This window comes from Lampetra fluviatilis, chromosome 16 (assembly GCF_964198595.1).
Source record: "Lampetra fluviatilis chromosome 16, kcLamFluv1.1, whole genome shotgun sequence".
NCBI lineage: Eukaryota > Metazoa > Chordata > Hyperoartia > Petromyzontiformes > Petromyzontidae > Lampetra > Lampetra fluviatilis.
Genome location: NC_136290.1, coordinates 362,401 through 382,491, shown reverse-complemented (window position 1 = coordinate 382,491; position 20,091 = coordinate 362,401). Strand labels below are relative to the sequence as shown.

The window sequence follows — 20,091 nt, the reverse complement described above, 5'->3', positions numbered from 1 at the left end:
TGGTGGTACCTGCTATGATTACAGCAGTGCATACTGACTGTGGTGGTACCTGCTATGATCCCAGCAGTGCATACTGACTGGTGGTAGCTGCTATGATTACAGCAGTGCATACTGACTGTGGTGGTACCTGCTATGATTATATCAGTGCATAATGACTGTGGTGGTCCCTGCTATGATTACAGCAGTGGAAACAGCTATGGTTGTACCTGCTATGATTACAGCAGTGCATACTGACTGTGATGGTATCTGCTATGATCCCAGCAGTGCATACTGACTGGTGGTAGCTGCTATGATTAAAGCAGTGCATACTGACTGTGGTGGTACCTGCTATGATTACAGCAGTGCATACTGACTGTGGTGGTACCTGCTATGATTACAGCAGTGCATATTGTGGTGGTACCTGCTATGATCCCAGCAGTGCATACTGACTGTGGTGGTAGCTGCTATGATAACAGCAGTTTCTACTGACTGTGGTGGTACCTGCTAAGATAACAGCAGTGGAAACAGCTATGGTTGTACCTGCTATGATTACAGCAGTGCATACTGACTTTGATGGTATCTGCTATGATCCCAGCAGTGCATACTGACTGGTGGTAACTGCTATGATTACAGCAGTGCATACTGACTGTGGCGGTACCTGCTATGATTACAGCAGTGGAAACAGCTATGGTGGTACCTGCTATGATTACATCAGTGCATACTGACTGTGGTGGTACCTGCTTTGACTACAGCTGTGCATACTGTGTTGGTACCTGCAATGATCACAGCAGTGTATACCATTACAGCAGTGCATACTGCTGTGGTGGTACCTGATATTACAGCAGTGCATACTGCTGTGGTGGTACCTGATATTACAGCAGTGCATACTGCTGTGGTGGTACCTGCTATGATTACCGCAGTGCATACTGCTGTGGTGGTACCTTCTATTACAGCAGTGCATGCTGCTGTGGTGTTACCTGCTATGATTACAGCAGTATATATTGTGGTGGTACCTGCTATGATTACAGCAGTGCATACTGACTGGTGGTACCTGCTATGATTACAGCAGTTCATATTTTGGTGGTACCTGCTATGATTACAGCAGTGCATACTGACTGGTGGTAGCTGTTATGATTACAGCAGTGGAAACAGCTGTGGTTGCACCTGCTATGATTACAGCAGTGCATATTGTGGTGGTACCTGCTATGATTAAAGCAGTACATACTGACTGTGGTGGTACCTGCTATGATTACAGCAGTGCATACTGACTGTGGTGGTACCTGCTATGATTACAGCAGTGGAGACAGCTTTGGTGGTACCTGCTATGATTACAGTAGTGCATACTGACTGTGGTGGTACCTGCTATGATTACAGCAGTGCATATTGTGGTGGTACCTGCTATGATCCCAGCAGTGCATACTGACTGTGGTGGTAGCTGCTATGATAACAGCAGTTTCTACTGACTGTGGTGGTACCTGCTAAGATAACAGCAGTGGAAACAGCTATGGTTGTACCTGCTATGATTACAGCAGTGCATACTGACTTTGATGGTATCTGCTATGATCCCAGCAGTGCATACTGACTGGTGGTAACTGCTATGATTACAGCAGTGCATACTGACTGTGGTGGTACCTGCTATGATTACAGCAGTGGAAACAGCTGTGGTGGTACCTGCTATGATTACAGCAGTGCATACTGACTGTGGTGGTACCTGCTATGATCCCAGCAGTGCATTCTGACTGGTGGTAGCTGCTATGATTACAGCAGTGCATACTGACTGTGGTGGTAACTGCTATGATTACAGCAGTGCATACTGACTGTGGTGGTACCTGCTATGATCCCAGCAGTGCATACTGACTGTGGTGGTACCTGCTATGATTACAGCAGTGCATTCTGACTGGTGGTGCCTGCTATGATTACAGCAGTGCATACTGACTGTGGTCGTGCCTGCTATGATTACAGCAGTACATATTGTGGTGGTACCTGCTATGATTACTGCAGTGCATACTGACTGTGTTGATATCTGCTATTATTACAGCAGTGCATACTGACTGGTGGTACCTGCTATGATTACAACAGTGGATACTGACTGGTGATACCTGCTTTGATTACATCAGTGCATACTGACTGGTGGTACCTGCTATGACTACAGCAGTGCATACTGTGTTGGTACCTGCTATGATTACAGCAGTGCATATTTTGGTCCTACCTGCTATGATTACAGCAGTGCATATTGTGGTCCTACCTGCTATGTCTACAGCAGTCCATACTGACTGTGGTGGGACCTGCTATGATTACAGCAGTGCATACTGACTGGTGGTACCTGCTATGATTACAGCAGTGCATGCTGTGGTGGTACCTGCTATGATTACAACAGTGGATACTCACTGTGGATATACCTGCTATGATTACATCAGTGCATACTGACTGTGGTGGTACCTGCTATGACTACAGCAGTGCATACTGTGTTGGTACCTGCTATGATCACAGCAGTGGATACCATTACAGCAGTGAATACTGTGTTGGTACCTGCTATGATTACAGCAGTGTATACCATTACAGCAGTGCATACTCCTGTGGTGGTACCTGCTATGATTACAGCAGTGCATACTGCTGTGGTGATACCTGCTATGATTACAGCAGTGCGTACTGCTGTGGTGGTAACTGCTATTACAGCAGTGCATACTGCTGTGGTGGTACCTGCTATGATTGCATCAGTACATACTGACTGTGGTGGTACCTGCTATGATTACAGTAGTGGAAACAGCTATGGTGGTACCTGCTATGATTACAGCAGTGCATACTGACTGTGGTGGTACCTGCTATGATCCCAGCAGTGCATACTGACTGGTGGTAGCTGCTATGATTACAGCAGTGCATACTGACTGTGGTGGTACCTGCTATGATTATAGCAGTGCATAATGACTGTGGTGGTCCCTGCTATGATTACAGCAGTGGAAACAGCTATGGTTGTACCTGCTATGATTACAGCAGTGCATACTGACTGTGATGGTATCTGCTATGATCCCAGCAGTGCATACTGACTGGTGGTAGCTGCTATGATTAAAGCAGTGCATACTGACTGTGGTGGTACCTGCTATGATTACAGCAGTGCATACTGACTGTGGTGGTACCTGCTATGATTACAGCAGTGGAAACAGCTATGGTGGTACCTGCTATGATTACAGCAGTGCATACTGACTGTGGTGGTACCTGCTATGATCCCAGCAGTGCATTCTGACTGGTGGTAGCTGCTATGATTACAGCAGTGCATACTGACTGTGGTCGTTCCTGCTATGATTACAGCAGTACATATTGTGGTGGTACCTGCTATGATTACAGCAGTGCATACTGACTGTGTTGATATCTGCTATTATTACAGCAGTGCATACTCACTGGTGGTACCTGCTATGATTACAACAGTGGATACTGACTGTGGTGGTACCTGCTATGACTACAGCTGTGCATACTGTGTTGGTACCTGCTATGATCACAGCAGTGTATACCATTACAGCAGTGCATACTGCTGTGGTGGTACCTGATATTACAGCAGTGCATACTGCTGTGGTGGTACCTGCTATGATTACAGCAGTGCATACTGCTCTGGTGGTACCTGCTATTACAGCAGTGCATACTGCTGTGGTGTTACCTGCTATGATTACAGCAGTGCATATTGTGGTGGTACCTGCTATGATTAAAGCAGTACATTCTGACTGTGGTGGTACCTGCTATGATTACAGCAGTGGAAACAGCTGTGGTTGCACCTGCTATGATTACAGCAGTGCATATTGTGGTGGTACCTGCTATGATTAAAGCAGTACATTCTGACTGTGGTGGTACCTGCTATGATTACAGCAGTGCATACTGACTGTGTTGGTACCTGCTATGATCCCAGCTATGCATTCTGACTGGTGGTAGCTGCTATGATTACAGCAGTGCATACTGACTGTGGTGGTAACTGCTATGATTACAGCAGTGCATACTGACTGTGGTGGTACCTGCTTTGATTACAGCAGTGCATACTGACTGGTGGTACATGCTATGATAACAGCAGCTATGATTACAGCAGTGCATACTGACTGTGGTGGTACCTGCTATGATTACAGCAGTGGAACAGCTTTGGTGGTACCTGCTATGATTACAGTAGTGCATACTGACTGTGGTGGTACCTGCTATGATTACTTCAGTGCATATTGTGGTGGTACCTGCTATGATGCCAGCAGTGCATACTGACTGTGGTGGTAGCTGCTATGATTACAGCAGTTTCTACTGACTGTGGTGGTACCTGCTATGATAACAGCAGTGGAAACAGCTATGGTGGTACCTGCTATGATTACAGCAGTGCATACTGACTGGTGGTACCTGCTATGATTACAGCAGTGCATTCTGACTGTGGTGGTCCCCGCTATGATTACAGCAGTGGAAACAGCTATGGTTGTACCTCCTATGATTACAGCAGTGCATACTGACTGTGGTGGTACCTGCTATGATCCCAGCAGTGCATTCTGACTGGTGGTAGCTGCTATGATTACAGCAGTGCATACTGACTGTGGTGGTAACTGCTATGATTACAGCAGTGCATATTGACTGTGGTGGTACCTGCTATGATCCCAGCAGTGCATACTGACTGTGGTGGTAGCTGCTATGATTACAGCAGTGCATACTGACTGTGGTGGTACCTGCTATGATTACAGCAGTGCATACTGACTGTGGTCGTGCCTGCTATGATTACAGCAGTACATATTGTGGTGGTACCTGCTATGATTACAGCAGTGCATACTGACTGTGTTGATATCTGCTATTATTACAGCAGTGCATACTGACTGGTGGTACCTGCTATGATTACAACAGTGGATACTGACTGTGGTGATACCTGCTATGATTACATCAGTGCATACTGACTGTGGTGGTACCTGCTATGACTAAAGCTGTGCATACTGTGTTGGTACCTGCTATGATCACAGCAGTGTATACCATTACAGCAGTGCATACTGCTGTGGTGGTACCTGGTATTACAGCAGTGCATACTGCTGTGGTGGTACCTGCTATGATTACAGCAGTGCATACTGCTGTGGTGGTACCTGCTATTACAGCAGTGCATACTGCTGTGGTGTTACCTGCTATTATTACAGCAGTACATATTGTGGTGGTACCTGCTATGATTACAGCAGTGCATACTGACTGGTGGTACCTGCTATGATTACAGCAGTGCATATTGTGGTGGTACCTGCTATGATTACAGCAGTGCATACTGACTGGTGGTAGCTGCTATGATTACAGCAGTGGAAACAGCTGTGGTTGCACCTGCTATGATTACAGCAGTGCATATTGTGGTGGTACCTGCTATGATTAAAGCAGTACATACTGACTGTGGTGGTACCTGCTATGATTACAGCAGTGCATATTGTGGTGGTACCTGCTATGATCCCAGCAGTGCATACTGACTGTGGTGGTAGCTGCTATGATTACAGCAGTTTCTACTGAATGTGGTGGTACCTGCTATGATAACAGCAGTGGGAACAGCTATGGTGGTACCTGCTATGATTACAGCAGTGCATACTGACTGTGGTGGTACCTGCTATGATTACAGCAGTGCATTCTGACTGTGGTGGTACCTGCTATGATGACAGCAGTACATACTTTGGTGGACCTATGATGACAGCAGTACATATCGTGGTGGTACCTGCTATGATGACAGCAGTACATACTGTGTTTGTACCTGCTTTCACGACAGCAGTGCATACGGACTGTGGTGGGTTCCTGCTATGACTACAGCAGTGCATATTGCTGTGGTGGTACCTGCTATTACAGCAGTGCATACTGCTGTGGTGGTACCTGCTATGATTACAGCAGTACATATTGTGGTGGTACCTGCTATGATTACAGCAGTGCATACTGACTGTGGTGGTACCTGCTATGAATACAGCAGTGCATACTGACTGTGGTGGTACCTGCTATGATTACAGCAGTGCATACTGCTGTGGTGGTACCCGCTATGATTACAGCAGTGCATACTGACTGTGGTGGTACCTGCTGCTTTACTTAATAACCAGGCTACAGTCTGCATTATAGACTGCCAGTACACTCACCCAGCTTAATAGCAATTTCTACAGTCTACGTTATTGACTACCAGTACACTCACCCAGCTTAATAACTATTTGTACAGTCTACATTCTAGACTGCCAGTATGCTCACTTTACTTAACCAGGCTACAGTTTACATTATAGACTGCCAGTACACTCACCCCGCTTAATAACCATGCTACAGTCTGCATTATAGACTGCCAGTATACTCACCCAGCTTAATAACTGTTTGTACAGTCTACGTTCTAGACTGCCAGTACACTCAGCTTAATAAGCAGGCTAACGTCTACATTACTGACTGCCAGTACACTCACCCAGCTTAATAACCAGGCTACAGTCTGCATTATAGACTGCCAGTAAGCTCACCCAGCTTAATAACCATACTACATTCTGCATTATAGTCTGCCAGTACGCTCACCCATCTTAATAACAATTTGTACAGTCTACATTATAGACTGCCAGTACACTCACTTTACTTAATAACCAGGCAACAGTTTACATTATAGACTGCCAGTACGCTCACCCAGCTTAATAACCAGGCTACAGTCTGCATTGTAGACTGCCAGTACACTCACCCAGCTTAAAAACTAATTGTACAGTCTACATTATAGACTGCCAGTACACTTACTTTACTTAATAACCAGGCTACAGTCTACATTATAGACTGCCAGTACACTCACCCAGCTTATAACCAGGTTATAGTCTACATTATTGACTGCCAGTACAGTCACCCAGCTTAATAACCAGGTTACAATCTACATTATAGACTGTCAGTACACTCACCCAGCTTAATAACTATTTGTACAGTCTACATTATAGACTGTCAGTACACTCAGCAAACTTAACCAGGCTACAGTCTACATTACTGACTGCCAGTACACTCACCCATCTTAACAACTATTTGTACAGTCTACATTTAAAGAATCGAATCTTGGCGCGCATGGGTTTCATTTTAAGTAATGAGTTTACTTTTCATTTGTATATGTATTTTTCCCCCGGTCAACGTCGGATATTTCCCGTTAGTAGCAGTTTATATCAACTCTATAACCAAATTATAGTAAACGGGAATCGGCTGATTCTAAAGGAATCTACAACCTTCGATTCCTTTGCGCGATTCAAATAATCGATTCTTGGCGCGCTGGGGGTTTAATTTTTAATTACATAGTTTTATTTTCATTGGTATGTTATGTTTGAAAGTTTTCAGAAGATTTTAAATGTATTCCCCCCCCCCCCCCCCCCGGGCAACGCTGGGTATATCGATTCTAGAGCACAAAATTTTCGCCTGATTGCCTGCCTCGCCTAGATTGCCCAGCCGGCCGAAGCTGGGGGCTGGGCCGCTACCCCCCCCCCCCCGCGCGCTACAATAATACTGTCTAATAGCTGTCTACTGACTCTATAATAGTAATTGCACACATTGGGGTGGGGGGGGAGAGAAGAGGACGTGAAACTTTGATGAATTTACCTTAGCGTCGTGTGTTAATGCGTGCGCATATTTTTAACGCGAGTGAGAAATCGCGTCCGCCCTCCAGCGACAGCTTGCCAGGGGCAACTACATGTCAGCGTTTCGCGCATGCGCAACGGCGTGCTTTGTCACGCGCCGGTCGGCAAAAGTAAGTAAATAAATCAAGATAAATCGCACTAAATCGATCATCAAACCGCTTTAACGTTTAGGGACGAAGAAACGGAAATGTATATTCCCACCGCGGGGCTCGGGGCGTGCCTCCCGGCAAAAAAAATTCTCGGTACACCCCACGGTCCGAGAGCCAAATCCCCTGCAAGCGAGCGTACGCAGACAGACAGACGGACAAAAAGCCTTTTATAGGTTAGATAATAATTATACATTAATGGGGTTGTATAAAATAATTTAGACACTAATTACTCAAATGCATACAGAAGCCATGTGACCGCGCTGCTGCCAGCTGCGCTGGTCACGTGGCGTGCCTCAACCCGCACGTCGCGCGCGCCTCGACCCGTGGCTCCACCCTCCAGGGGGTCAGCCCCCCACGCCCCCTGCCCCTCTCCCCCACGCCCCCCGCCCCTCTCCCCCAAGTCCCCCGCCCCTCTCCCCCACGCCACCCCGCCCCTCTCGCTTTGTTTCAGTCATGAACGGGGCATACACGGGTACTGTACGCTGTGGCTCATCCCAACCCATACAAGTTCTAGCAAACGCGTCGTATCCCAAGCAAGACGTCGTATCCCAAGACATTTTTTCTCGAAAAAACACGACGTATACCAAATTCTACGTATTCCCAAGCGGTCGTATACCGAGGTTCCACTGTATAGGCTTTGAGACAAACAGATATACTCACTGACTGAGACCAAAAGTAAGACGGCCCCCCAGATCGTTATGTAATTACAGGCGTCCCTCACGTAACGCGTTCCTGAAAAACCGCACGTAAGTCGAACGGCGCTGTATGAAGCCTATTTTCCTATAGACAATGTACATGTTATACAGGGGGTACGTTACCAAAGAGCTCTGTATTTCCGACCATGAACACCTGACCGGTGAACTCAAACACGTGTAGGGGATCTGCGAGCCACGCACACGCACCACGCAAACATAACGTCACCCGGACCAAGGCGTGCCAGACGGGAATGTGTATTGGAGATGGTTTAAAGGGCGCAGTGGGACTGTATTCGGGGGTTGGTTGTGGAACGAGTGTAGCTGTGCATTGGTGAATGAAAGAGGTGCTTCAAACCATTCTCGACTCCTCTTCATCTGGTGGCAGCGGTGGGATGTCTCACCTCACCCGAAGCAAGAATCTAAGGGGGGAGACACAGCAAGAAGACGTTCTGGGTGCCCAGGACGAGATCTGCTCCGAAACGGAACGGACGAGTCGGGATTCGTCTCCCGGCTCATCGACGAGATCCGTCGCAGCTGCTCGTCCCGTGTGGCCACCTTCCTCCACCAACCCGGCGGTGCAGACACAGCGCCGTCGCCGCCGCAGATCATCCTTGAGGAATCGGAGGATGGATCTGCTGCTGGAGGCAGTCACCGCGCTGCTTAGTCGGCTGGGTCCTGAGCTCGAACGAGCGGGGGGAACTTCAGCCGCAACACCTCCTCAGGGAGGAACCGGGGGTGTCGGGTCAGCCTTCCCGACCAGGCACTCCTCAGCATCTCTCCAGGGATGGAGCAGCATCAACGAGGCTGCTGACCGTGCGTCCCGCGTGGGACCTGGGAGAACACTCGAGTCAGTCCTCCCGAGATCCTCCGATAGCAGCGACAACCGGGGGCGAGATGCAGCCAGAACCTCAGCCGAGGCCCGCGGAGGAAGGATCAGGATGGGAGCCGCCAGCTGGGCGCGATACAGAAGTTCGCATCCAGATCGGGAGAATGGCGCGCTTTCGTCTGCCGGTTTGAAACTGCCGCCCGGGCAATGAGGTGGACGGAGGAGCAAGCCCTGACGATGCTGCCCACCGTGTTGGACGACCCCGCACTGGTGGTGTGCAACCGGATTCCGGATGAAAAACGAGGAACCCTGCAGGGTGTCTACAAGGAGATGGCTGACGTGTTCGATCCTCCGTCTGGAGTGCGCCAGAGGTTTCAAGACCGCCAGCGTGAAGCATCCGAATCGTTCCTGGTCTTCAGGACGGAACTGTTGGCGATGGCAGAAGCCGCATTCCCGCGGTTCAACGAGCCGGCCCTGGACTCGCTGGTGGCGGAGCGGCTCCTTGCCATGGCACGGAAGGTGGGAGCGATGCTGTCGGTGGTGGAGGAGGAAGTCCGCACCTCGCTATGGGTCACACACCATCTCTGCGCATACGAGGAGATGGCGGGACCCGCGCGAGCTGTGGCACATGTCGCATTTGATTGCGGTGACGTCGAGGAGCGGCCACGGCCTCCAACTCGAGACGCTCCACCGGCGGAGGACGACGAGGGAGAGACGGTGGCGGCCCTGCGGCAGTCCCCGAGGATCCCGCGGGAAGCGGAGCGCCGACCCCGGCGATGGGCACCTCGCGAGGCAGGAGATCATCCTCGGGTCAACGACGACATCATCTGCCACCGCTGCGGCCGGGAGGGACACATCGCCCGCGAATGCCGCAGCAGGATGAGTGCGCCGGGGACGACTACCCGGGATTGTCAGCCTCGGTCCGCGGCCGTTCCGACTCAGGCGAGTGCTGACACCTCGAACAACCGGCCAGAACCATACACGCCATGTTCACCCCATCACGCATCTCATCACTCGGGGGCGCAGGCTAGGATTTCCGCTGACGGTCCGGGCCTGTGGCCGGACACGGTTAAAAAGTGGCGTCGGTTGGCCAGAAGGATGGTGGCGGCCACGGGGGGGACGTCCGTGTTAGTAGGCTCGGTGGCAGGGGTTAGCGTCCGTGTGTGGGTCGACACGGGTGCGTTGGCCAGCATCATATCCCTGCGTATCTTTGACTTGTTACCGGAGGGACAGCGTTGTCTCGCGCCGGTGCAGGCCAGATACATAGCCGCAAATGGGGGAAGTATGGGGATTGTGGGCCAAGTGGTAGTGCCGGTCCGCATCGGGGAGCTGGAGGTACGTGCTCCGGTACTGGTCTCCAGTGTGCTCACGGTTCCCTGCTTGCTGGGCACGGACCTGTTGGGGCTCATGCCCCTTCGCATTCTGACAGACGAAGGCTGCGTCGAGACCCCGTCGGGGGGTCGCTTGTATTTCTTGCGCCCAGACGGGGAATCAAAGCAGCTTCCGCGAGTTCAGGTGCTGGTCAGGACTACAGTCTTGATCCCGCCTGGTGCACAGGTCTTGGTGCCGCTCCAATATTGCACCCCGCTCGTCACTTCCCGGTCAGATGCGTCGGTGGTGGGTCGCCATTGTTTAGCAGCAGCTGACACGCTTGTGCGCAGGAATCGGCCTCTGTTCATGCAGGTCCTCAACACGGCCGACACCCCCGTAACAATTCAGGAAGGGACCTTGTTCGCAAATGTCAGTCCCATGCATTCGAACCCTGAGGCGCACACCATCAACAATGTGCAATTGGATGGTCCGTCGGTCGGCGCAGAGGACAAGGCATGGATAGACCGATCTGTCGGCAAGGGAATCGGGAGAGCTCAGAACCTTGTTGAGTGACTTCGCAGACGTGTTCAGTCAGGGTCCCTACGATGTTGGTCGCACGACGCTCGTGGAGCACCACATCGGCAGGCAGTGCAGGAGATGATGGAGGCAGACATCATATCGCCATCGACGAGTCCGTTGGGGGCGCCGGTTGTATTGGTTAAGAAATCAGACGGATCCTTGCGTTTTATGCATAGACTTCAGGCGGCTGAACAAAGTTACCTTGGCGGATGCCATTGGATGCCCTCGCAGGAGCAAACATTTTCTCCACATTAGACCTTTTGGCAGGATTCTGGCAGCTACCACTAGATGCCGAATCGAGACCGAAAACGGCTTTCAGAATGCCTCAAGGTCTCTCATTTCAACTGTTTGCCGATGGGTCTGGAGACGGCTCCTGCCACTTTCCAGCGATTGATGGAGCTGGTGCTCGCTGGATTGCCTCATCTATCTCGACGATGTGATCGTGTTCGCTCGCACATTTGAGTAGCACTTAACCCGTTTGCGACAGGTGTTATAGAAAATCCGGGACGCCAAGCTAAAATTAAAACCCTCCAAGTGCTATTTGGTTCGCTCCTCCATTAAATACCTGGGGCATGTCGTAAATGCGTCGGGGGTCGCGACAGATCCCGACAAAACGGCGTGCGTCCGTCATTGGCCAACACCCACGTCCGTGCCTGAAGTCCGCAGATTCGTAGGGTTTGTTTCTTATTATCGCCGTTTCTTTGACAACTTTGCAACCATCTCTAAGCCCTTGCATGCGCTCACGGCAAAGGGACAGTTGTTTCATTGGGGTCAGCCAGAAACCGACGCGTTCTTGACATTGCGCCAGCGGTTGACAGAAGCGCCGCCCCTGGCATACCCCGATTTTTCGATTTCCTTCTTGCTGGAAACGGATACGAGCGACGTGGGCATCGGGGCCGTTCTCTCCCAGATTCATGAGGGGAGAGAGATTGTCATTGCCTACGGAAGTCGCGTCTTGTCGCAGGCCGAGCAGCGATATTGCGTCACGTGCCGCGAGCTGCTTGCCGTCGTCCACTTTGTGCAGCAGTTTTGGCCCTACCTGTACGGCTGCGAATTCACTGTTCGGACGGATCATGCGGCATTGCAGTACTCGCTCCGCATTGACCAAGCGACCGGTCAGATGGCCGATGATTGGAGCGGCTGCAAGAGTACACATATCGAGTGGTGCACCGGAAAGGAGTCAGGCATACAAACGCCGATGCTTTGTCCAGACTCGCAGCCCCCGAGAAGTGCGCTTGCGGCGACGGATCTGCGCGCTGTAGACCGCCGGCCGCGACGCAACCCGAGATTGTGGCGTCGATTTCCGCCAGGGACACGGACTGGCCGACGGTATCGCTGGATAGCGACTTGGGGCTCAACATGCGAGAATGGAGGGAACGGCAGCAGGCAGACGCGTTTTTGGCACCGTTTCGCCGGCTGGCAGAGACGGCACGCGCTGACGATCTCCCCACGTCAGGGAAGTTTTTCCTCATGTGGGAGGGGTTGTTGATGCGCTGGGACGCGACGGTGAACCATAAAGTTCTGGTGGTGCCCTCTTCCCTGCGGGGTCAGCTATGCTCCGATGTTCATGTCCAACAGTTGCTCCATCTAGGTAGCCTACGCTATTTTTGGCCGGGCATGTCCGCCGATATCCGCCGCCGGGTATCGGCGTGCGTGGACTGTGCGCGCAGGAAGCCCCGCCGGTCGTGCAAACCACTCCCCTGCAGTCAATTAAAGTTTCCCGGGTAAACGAGCTCGTGGGCCTCTATCTTGGGCCCCTTCCCCGCCACCCCTCGAGGGTGTAGATACATACTGGTGGGGATGGAATACTTTACATGATGGCCCTTTGCCTGCCCGTTGCCCGACCAGACGGCGTCGTCCATAACGGACGCCTTTGTAAATGGCTATGTCGCTGACAAGGGGGCTCCAGAGCGGCTGCTGACGTACCAGGGCAGGAACTTTTCATCCAAACTGTTGCAGGAGGTGTATGCCATGCTGGGCATCAAATGTGCGAACGTCCCCTTACCACCCACAAACGGACGGGATGGTGGAATGCTTTAACTGCACCATCTCGGAGATGCTGTGTCACTTGGTCAATGACCAGCAAACGGACTGGGATTTACACATCCCTGGGGTTTTGACGACCTATCGCTTGGCTCCACATGTATCAACGGGATATTCACCATTTTTCTTGATGTATGGACGCGAGCCGAGCCCTCCAATTGAGGCACATTTGCGCCCTGTCCCATCGTGGGCGGGAGATTGGCCAGTCGCGTTCCGCCACTCGCTCAAGTATTTGCGCAAGGCTCGCGAGGCGGCCTCGGCAGCATCCGCGTCGGCACAAGCTGCGAACGTGCGCTTGCAGGCTAAGCCGCCGGTCGCGGATCCCTTTGCAGTGGGTGACTTGGCTTGGCTGCACTGCCTGCAGGTACAGTTGCGGACGTCAGCGAAGCTGCACCGGCCCTGGCAGGGCCCGGTCACAGTGCTGCAGGTATTGCGACCTCGGTGTGTTCGCATTCAGATGGGAAAGCGTAGGTGGTATGTTCACCCTTCGAGGCTCAAACGTTACGTCGCGGCCGAGCCGCCCCTAACAGCATCATCACCTTCACCACCTTCATCGTCAGTTCGGCCGGGTGGGAAGAGGTTGTCACACTCACGGCCTACTACGCGACCAACTGACAATGCAGACACTGTCCATCCTGCAGGACTACAGGTGACCGGAACGCCAGCATGGGTCCCGTCGCCATCCGTGGCTAAAGACACAGCCGCAGCAGAGGACTTGGCCACAGGACGGGAGCCCGTGACCCGCTCACGCCTTGTCGCAGCCGTGGACACGGACATCCCTGCAACCCTGTTGTGTTCGGTCGAGGGATCAGATCGTGGGGGAGGTCGGCGACAGTGGCGGCACTCGTGTTAACAAGGAGACAGAGGGCAAATTGTGTTGTGTTTCTTTTGCTTATTGCACTATTATTTTTGTTGTTGGATTGCACGCGCCCAGTCGCAGTTGGCTTTGAACGGCCGAGGCATACATTTATTGAGCCGAGAACGGCTTGGTCTCAAGGGAAGGGGGGGGGGGATGATGTAGGGGATCTGCGAGCCACGCACACGCACCATGCAAACACGACGTCACCCGGACCAAGGTGTGCCAGACGGGAATGTGTATTGGAGATGGTTTAAAGGGTGCTGTGAGACGGGTGTTCGGGGGTTGGTTGTGGATCGAGTGTAAAGAAGTGCTTCAAACCATTCTCGACTCCTCTTCACACGTACACCAGGCTCTCAAAGCGAATGGATATTCTGACTACACAATCCGCAAAGCCATCACCCCAACCGTGAGGAAGGAGCCATCTTAAGATAAAATCAAAACCATCACCTTACGTTACATAGCAGGGATAACCAAAAAGATTTCCAAAATCTTGAATAAACACAAGATCTAGGTCCGATTTAACATAGTGCATAAAATTCATGATCTGATCCCATGTGTGAAGGACAAGATTCCTGACATGCAATATCCCAGCGTCTACAAACTAAGCTGTATCTGCGGCAGCAGTTACATTGGGGAAACCAAATGACGTGTCTTGGACCGTGTTCGTGAACATAAGGCATATCTGAAACACGGCAGGACAAATGCTTCTGCCGTGGCTGATCATTACTTTAATGCGACTGGCTCACGTGAAATTGCTTTCTCTAAGACGATGGTACTTTGCAAGCCGACTGGCTATCAACAAAGATTTGTTCGCGAAGTCATCCATATATACAGACACAGACACAATTTCAACCGAGACGACGGTTTTAAACTCGGCAATCATTGGAAAGATGTCATCAACCACTTTGGGTCATGACTTGATTTGTGTTTTCTTGTCAACCTCCACCGTCAGCAGTGTGTGGGTGTGTGGAGCGAGACGCAATGCTTTGATTGATGTAGACCTACTGCCGGTGTCGAAGCCCTCTCCCACATTAACATTAGCTGCCCCGCCCATCTCTAAACCTTTGTAATAAACCTAATGTAATAAACCTTCTCGAGACGGCTCTTGGAATCAGTCCTTTATTTTCACTTCCACAGTTACACACACTCCCCGTTGCTGACAGGCAACGGGAAGCGGGCAGACAACCAGCTAAGTCGCTTGCGCACGTGGCACCCCGAGCCCCGTACGCCCGTGGCTCCTGCTCTCTTCGTTCCTAGGTCTGCTCCCGACCCCTTCGTCTCTCCCCCTCTTCATCCCTCGGTCACGTGGTACCCCTAAGCCAATCCTCCGTAGTCAGCTTAGCCCGTTCCAGATCATTCCCCATCAATCCCGGGACCACGCCTCTGATCCGGCTTCCCATTAGCTGAGGCCCAGATTGGCCAAGCCAATGACCCTAGCTAACATGCCGTGATCACGCCGAGGCCATGCTCCCTGGCTCTCCCCTTATTGGCTACAAAGCGGGACCGGCAAGCCAATCGCCACGTGAGCCATATATGGCTCTTATTACATCTTTATAAACAGCTTGCGCTCAGAGGCTAACCTCCCTGTTCCTGATCACGACCGCTTGTGTTGTGATCGAAACGTCGTGATATTTTTATTATTTTTACCATAGAAAAATAAAAGTTAAGATTAAAAAAATTACTCAGACACAGATATAATTAATAAAGAGTAACTTCAGGCCCTATTTTATACAGGTAGGAACAACAGTTCCACACTGCCCACCAGGGATTATTCGTTGGTTCTTTTGGTGAAGTCACGTATAAAGATAAAATAGTAAATTAAATTAAATACTAGCATACGACGTTTCGATTGCAATACAAGCAATCATCATCAGGTATAAATTAAATATAAACACAAATCTAGTATACTTTAGAAATGTAATGTAATACAACAGAGAGTCGGATAACATAACAGTCAACACCCTATCTGGTTGATTACGTTCTTCCTGAGAATGCTAAAATTTTAGAGAGAGATAAAACACAGAACCAGAAACATATAGACAGACATGTAAGCAGACAGATATCACAGAGATACATAGAGAGAGCACAAACATAGGAATACAGAAACTACGCCTCTGTGTCGAGGCCTTAAATAGAGAGAGCGGGGGCGGAGAGAGAGGGAGGGGTTAGATAAATTAACATGTCCATGAGTGGCAACGGTGAGTGGCAAGGTGTAAAAGCTTGAGAGAGGGGGGCGGGGGCGGAGAGAGATGGAGGGGGTAGAGAAATTAGCATGTCAATGAGTAGCACGATGAGTGGTACGGTGCGCGAAAGCTTGAAAAAATTAGGAGCGAGGGAGAGAGAGACACTGAATTAAATAACCTAGCAAAAATTTCGAAATGTAATGCAATGCAACACAGAGGGTCGGTCAACACACCATTAACCCATAGCCTGGTTGATTACGTTATTCCAATGATTGCTCAATTAGAAGTTAAGTGTTAAATTTGAAAAATCACAGACACGAAGACCGATACACAGGCAGAGAGAGACAACGAAAAACCCAGAGAGAGAGAAAACAAACTTAAAACTTCTCTGTAGAAGTGGTTCAAACTTTATTCACCAGGGATTATTTGTCTGTCATGCATAGCCCCTCCCAAACATGTACGCTCCCGGATTGGTTGAAGTGCGTCATGTGACCGCGAGCTTTCTATCGTGCACGAATGCTCTGTCCAACCAAGTTCCTACCTGCCCACTCCGAAGGAACGTGTTGCTTCCGTGGGCTTCTTGCAGCAGCAGCATCAGCACGCGTAATGCAAGCAAAGGTGGCAGATTTACGACGGCTACGCCCAGCCCGTGACGCTGGGCCCTGCCATGATGCGGTGACCCCATCAGAAATATTTTAAATCTTGACTTAAAGCTTTCGTGACTGCAGGAATTCATATTTTTTGGGTCTTTCGGTAAAGTCACGTAGATAGGTTCAAAGAAAATAACAAAAAAATAACAAAAAAACGACGTTTCGATCACAACACAAGCGATCGTCATCAGGAGGAAAAAAGATGACGATCGCTTGTGTTGTGATCGAAATGTCGTAGTTTTTTGTTATTTTTTTGTTATTTTCTTGGAACCTATCTACGAGACTTTACTGAAAGACCCAAAGAATATAATATTTGACTTAGAATTTGTATTTTTTGGGGAAAAATTTGACAATTATTAAAGTTTTTTTTCTTGCGTGGGTAACTGAAACGCAGAGCATAAGTGTGAAGTATGCCCCTAAAAGATTACGGTAATCGCGTTACTGAGAATTCGTGCTATGGGGGAGGGAGGGGGGGTCATGGGGGCAGGCGCGTTACACGAGGGATGCCTATACATCGTGGTCATCATTGAGTTTATGTATGTATGTTGAACTTCTTTCGCACCTCCGTAGCCAATTGTACTCATTGGAAGTATGGAGGAAGGATAACAAACTAAACACAAAATGCAATTCTAAAGAAATTGCATTTCAATCTAGATTTAAAAGTGCATAGCTCACTTGGCTTCCTAATATCAGAAGGAAGAGCATTCCAGATGGCCATGGAAGCGCATATGAAGGCGCGTGATGCAGGCAACATTTTTGTTTGATGGCTTGCCAAAAGTCGCTGAGAGGATGAATGGCCTTTCTGTCATGGTTTATGCTCCTTGACAAGATCGGCAAGATATTGTGGTTCATTTGTGGCAAGCACTTTGTATGTGAAGAGTGCAATCTTAGAATGTATTCGTTCAGCAACTGGAACCCAATTCAACTCAGCGAGCACCAGGACATGGTCGGATTTTACAGTACCCGTCATGACTCATGCCAAAGCAGTTTGTACTTGCTGCAGCTTGCTAATATTTTTTCCAGACGTCCCGTAGAGTAGTGAGTTGCAATAATTGAGCCTTGTCCATTTAAGTCCTTGAGGAGCCCCTTGCTGTCATGTGGATATGATGCAGCAGCACATTCAGTGTTTTGCCAGCAGCAAGGCAACCCCAGGGTGGGCAAGGAGGTTCCTGTGTGGACGTGTGCCTGCGTGTGTGCGCATGCCTGTGTGTGCATGTCTCCGAGTGTGGTGGAGTGCAGCGCTGGTCACACTGCCTCATCTGCCATGCCAGCCTTCGGTGCTACCTAACAGCACTTGCCTCAACAGTAGAGTACAAGGGGGATCTTTGTTTTTGGTGGTGCGTAGGCTGTCCGCAACGGAGTGACTGAGCACACGCAGGCCGGCGGGCACGATGACGGAGTACAAGTTGGTGGTGGTTGGCGCAGGAGGCGTGGGCAAGAGTGCCCTCACCATCCAGCTCATCCAGAACCACTTTGTGGACGAATACGACCCCACCATCGAGGTGACGTCCCCCCCGCTCCCTGCCTCCGCTGCTGCAGCAACACACGATGTCCACAAGGGAGGAGCTCCGAGTGCTCACTGCCGTGACTGCTGAGGTCATGGGATTCATCTGGCAGGGTGGCGCAGCAGTCAAGAGGCAGAGTGGTGGTGCAGTGGTCTAGTCACACGTGCCTCACAGCAAGAAGGTTCTGGATCAGAATAATGACTTGGGTGCCTTTCTGTGTGACGTTTGTATGTTCACCCCCTGTTCTGCATGGATTTCCCTCTGGGTTCTGCAGTTCCTGTCAAAGCTAAACAACGATTTAAATTTCTATTTAAAGCTTTCGTGACTGCAGGGATTCATCTTCTTGGTTCTTTCGGTAAAGTCACGTAGAATGGAAATAATAAAATAATAAAATTTAAACATAATAAAATAATTCTCACGACGTTTTGGCCACAACGCAAGCTGCCGTCCTCGGGTGGAGAACAGGTCTGTCGAGAAGACAGAGTCTGAATGACACACCCCAGGCTTGGAGCGACTATTTAAGCTGGGATGGAGGGGGGAAGAGCGCCTTGACAAAATAAATTGCATATCAAGAGGAATTTTGCATATTTATGGGAAATGCAGAGATGCGATTAGTACTACTTGTGAAATGCGTAGGAGGTTTGGCGGGGGGTTTATAGTCATGCCCGTGCATTGTACAGGATTAGCAGCATCAAAGGGAGGGGATAGGGGTAACATTAATAAAGGGAAGGAATGTTAATAGTATGTAGCTGCAGTAACTAAACCACCACGTAAACAACTAAAGTATAAACTACATAGTATCATCAGTATACTAAATATACTCTCCAATAAGCTGAGCTACTAACAGTAAGTAATACATTACAATTCTACGTCGCAAAAAATATAATATGCTTCCAGCTAAACTTTATTCTCTTACATCACACGAGTCTACACCGTACTATATACTGCCATAGACAAACCCAACATTAAATTATATACTGTATTACTATACACCACCCTATACCTTATACATTGTAATATTACACTATGTATTATTCTACCCACCCTAATGTATATCACACTGCTGTATATTCACTATACAATTACGATACTATATATTACTTTCTACATTGTATTAAACATTACAAATTTATACTATTTATTATTATACAATCCGCTATACACTGTACCATTGACTGTCACGTGAAAGATACTAAGAGGAAGCAACGAAATATGTCAATGGGAGAGTAGTGATAGGAGACTTGCAGCGGAACAAAGAATCCATTCCCTGCGGAGAATACAAGATATATAGTCAATGCCAGTGAGTGGAACGCGGTCTGAAAGTCACCGTAAACGTGAACACAATCAGTTAAGATCCGAAATGGTTTATTACGTCCTTCCAATGATTGCCGAGCCAGAATCAATCTTCTCGGTTGAAATTGTTTCTGTGCTTGTATATGTGGATCGCCTCATGAACGAATCTCTCACGGTAGCCAGATGGTTTGCAGAGAACCTCTGTCTTGGAGAAGTCAATATCATGTGAGCCCACTGAATTGTAACAGTGATCTGCCACGGCTGAGGTGTTTGTCCTACCGTGTTTCAAGTCTGCTTTATGTTCACGGATGCGGTCCGAGACATGTAGTTTGGTTTCTCCAATGTAACTGCTACCACAGAGGCAACTTAGTTTGTAGACGCTAGGGTACTGTATGTCTGGAACCACATCTTTTACAGACGGGACCAGATCACGGAT

The 20,091-nt window shown here is 49.6% G+C and overlaps 1 protein-coding gene across 1 annotated transcript in view; it reads left to right on the top strand.

Moving 5' to 3' along the window:
* The window catches only part of LOC144936451 (GTPase HRas), a 98,176-nt gene that overhangs the window by 60,507 nt on the left and 17,578 nt on the right, over window positions 1-20,091 (top strand). Inside the window, exon 2 of the mRNA XM_078863507.1 lies at window positions 18,203-18,359. Within this exon, the coding sequence (XP_078719633.1) occupies window positions 18,249-18,359 (111 nt within the window). The 5' untranslated portion in view covers window positions 18,203-18,248. The remainder of the gene's footprint in view (window positions 1-18,202; window positions 18,360-20,091) is intronic.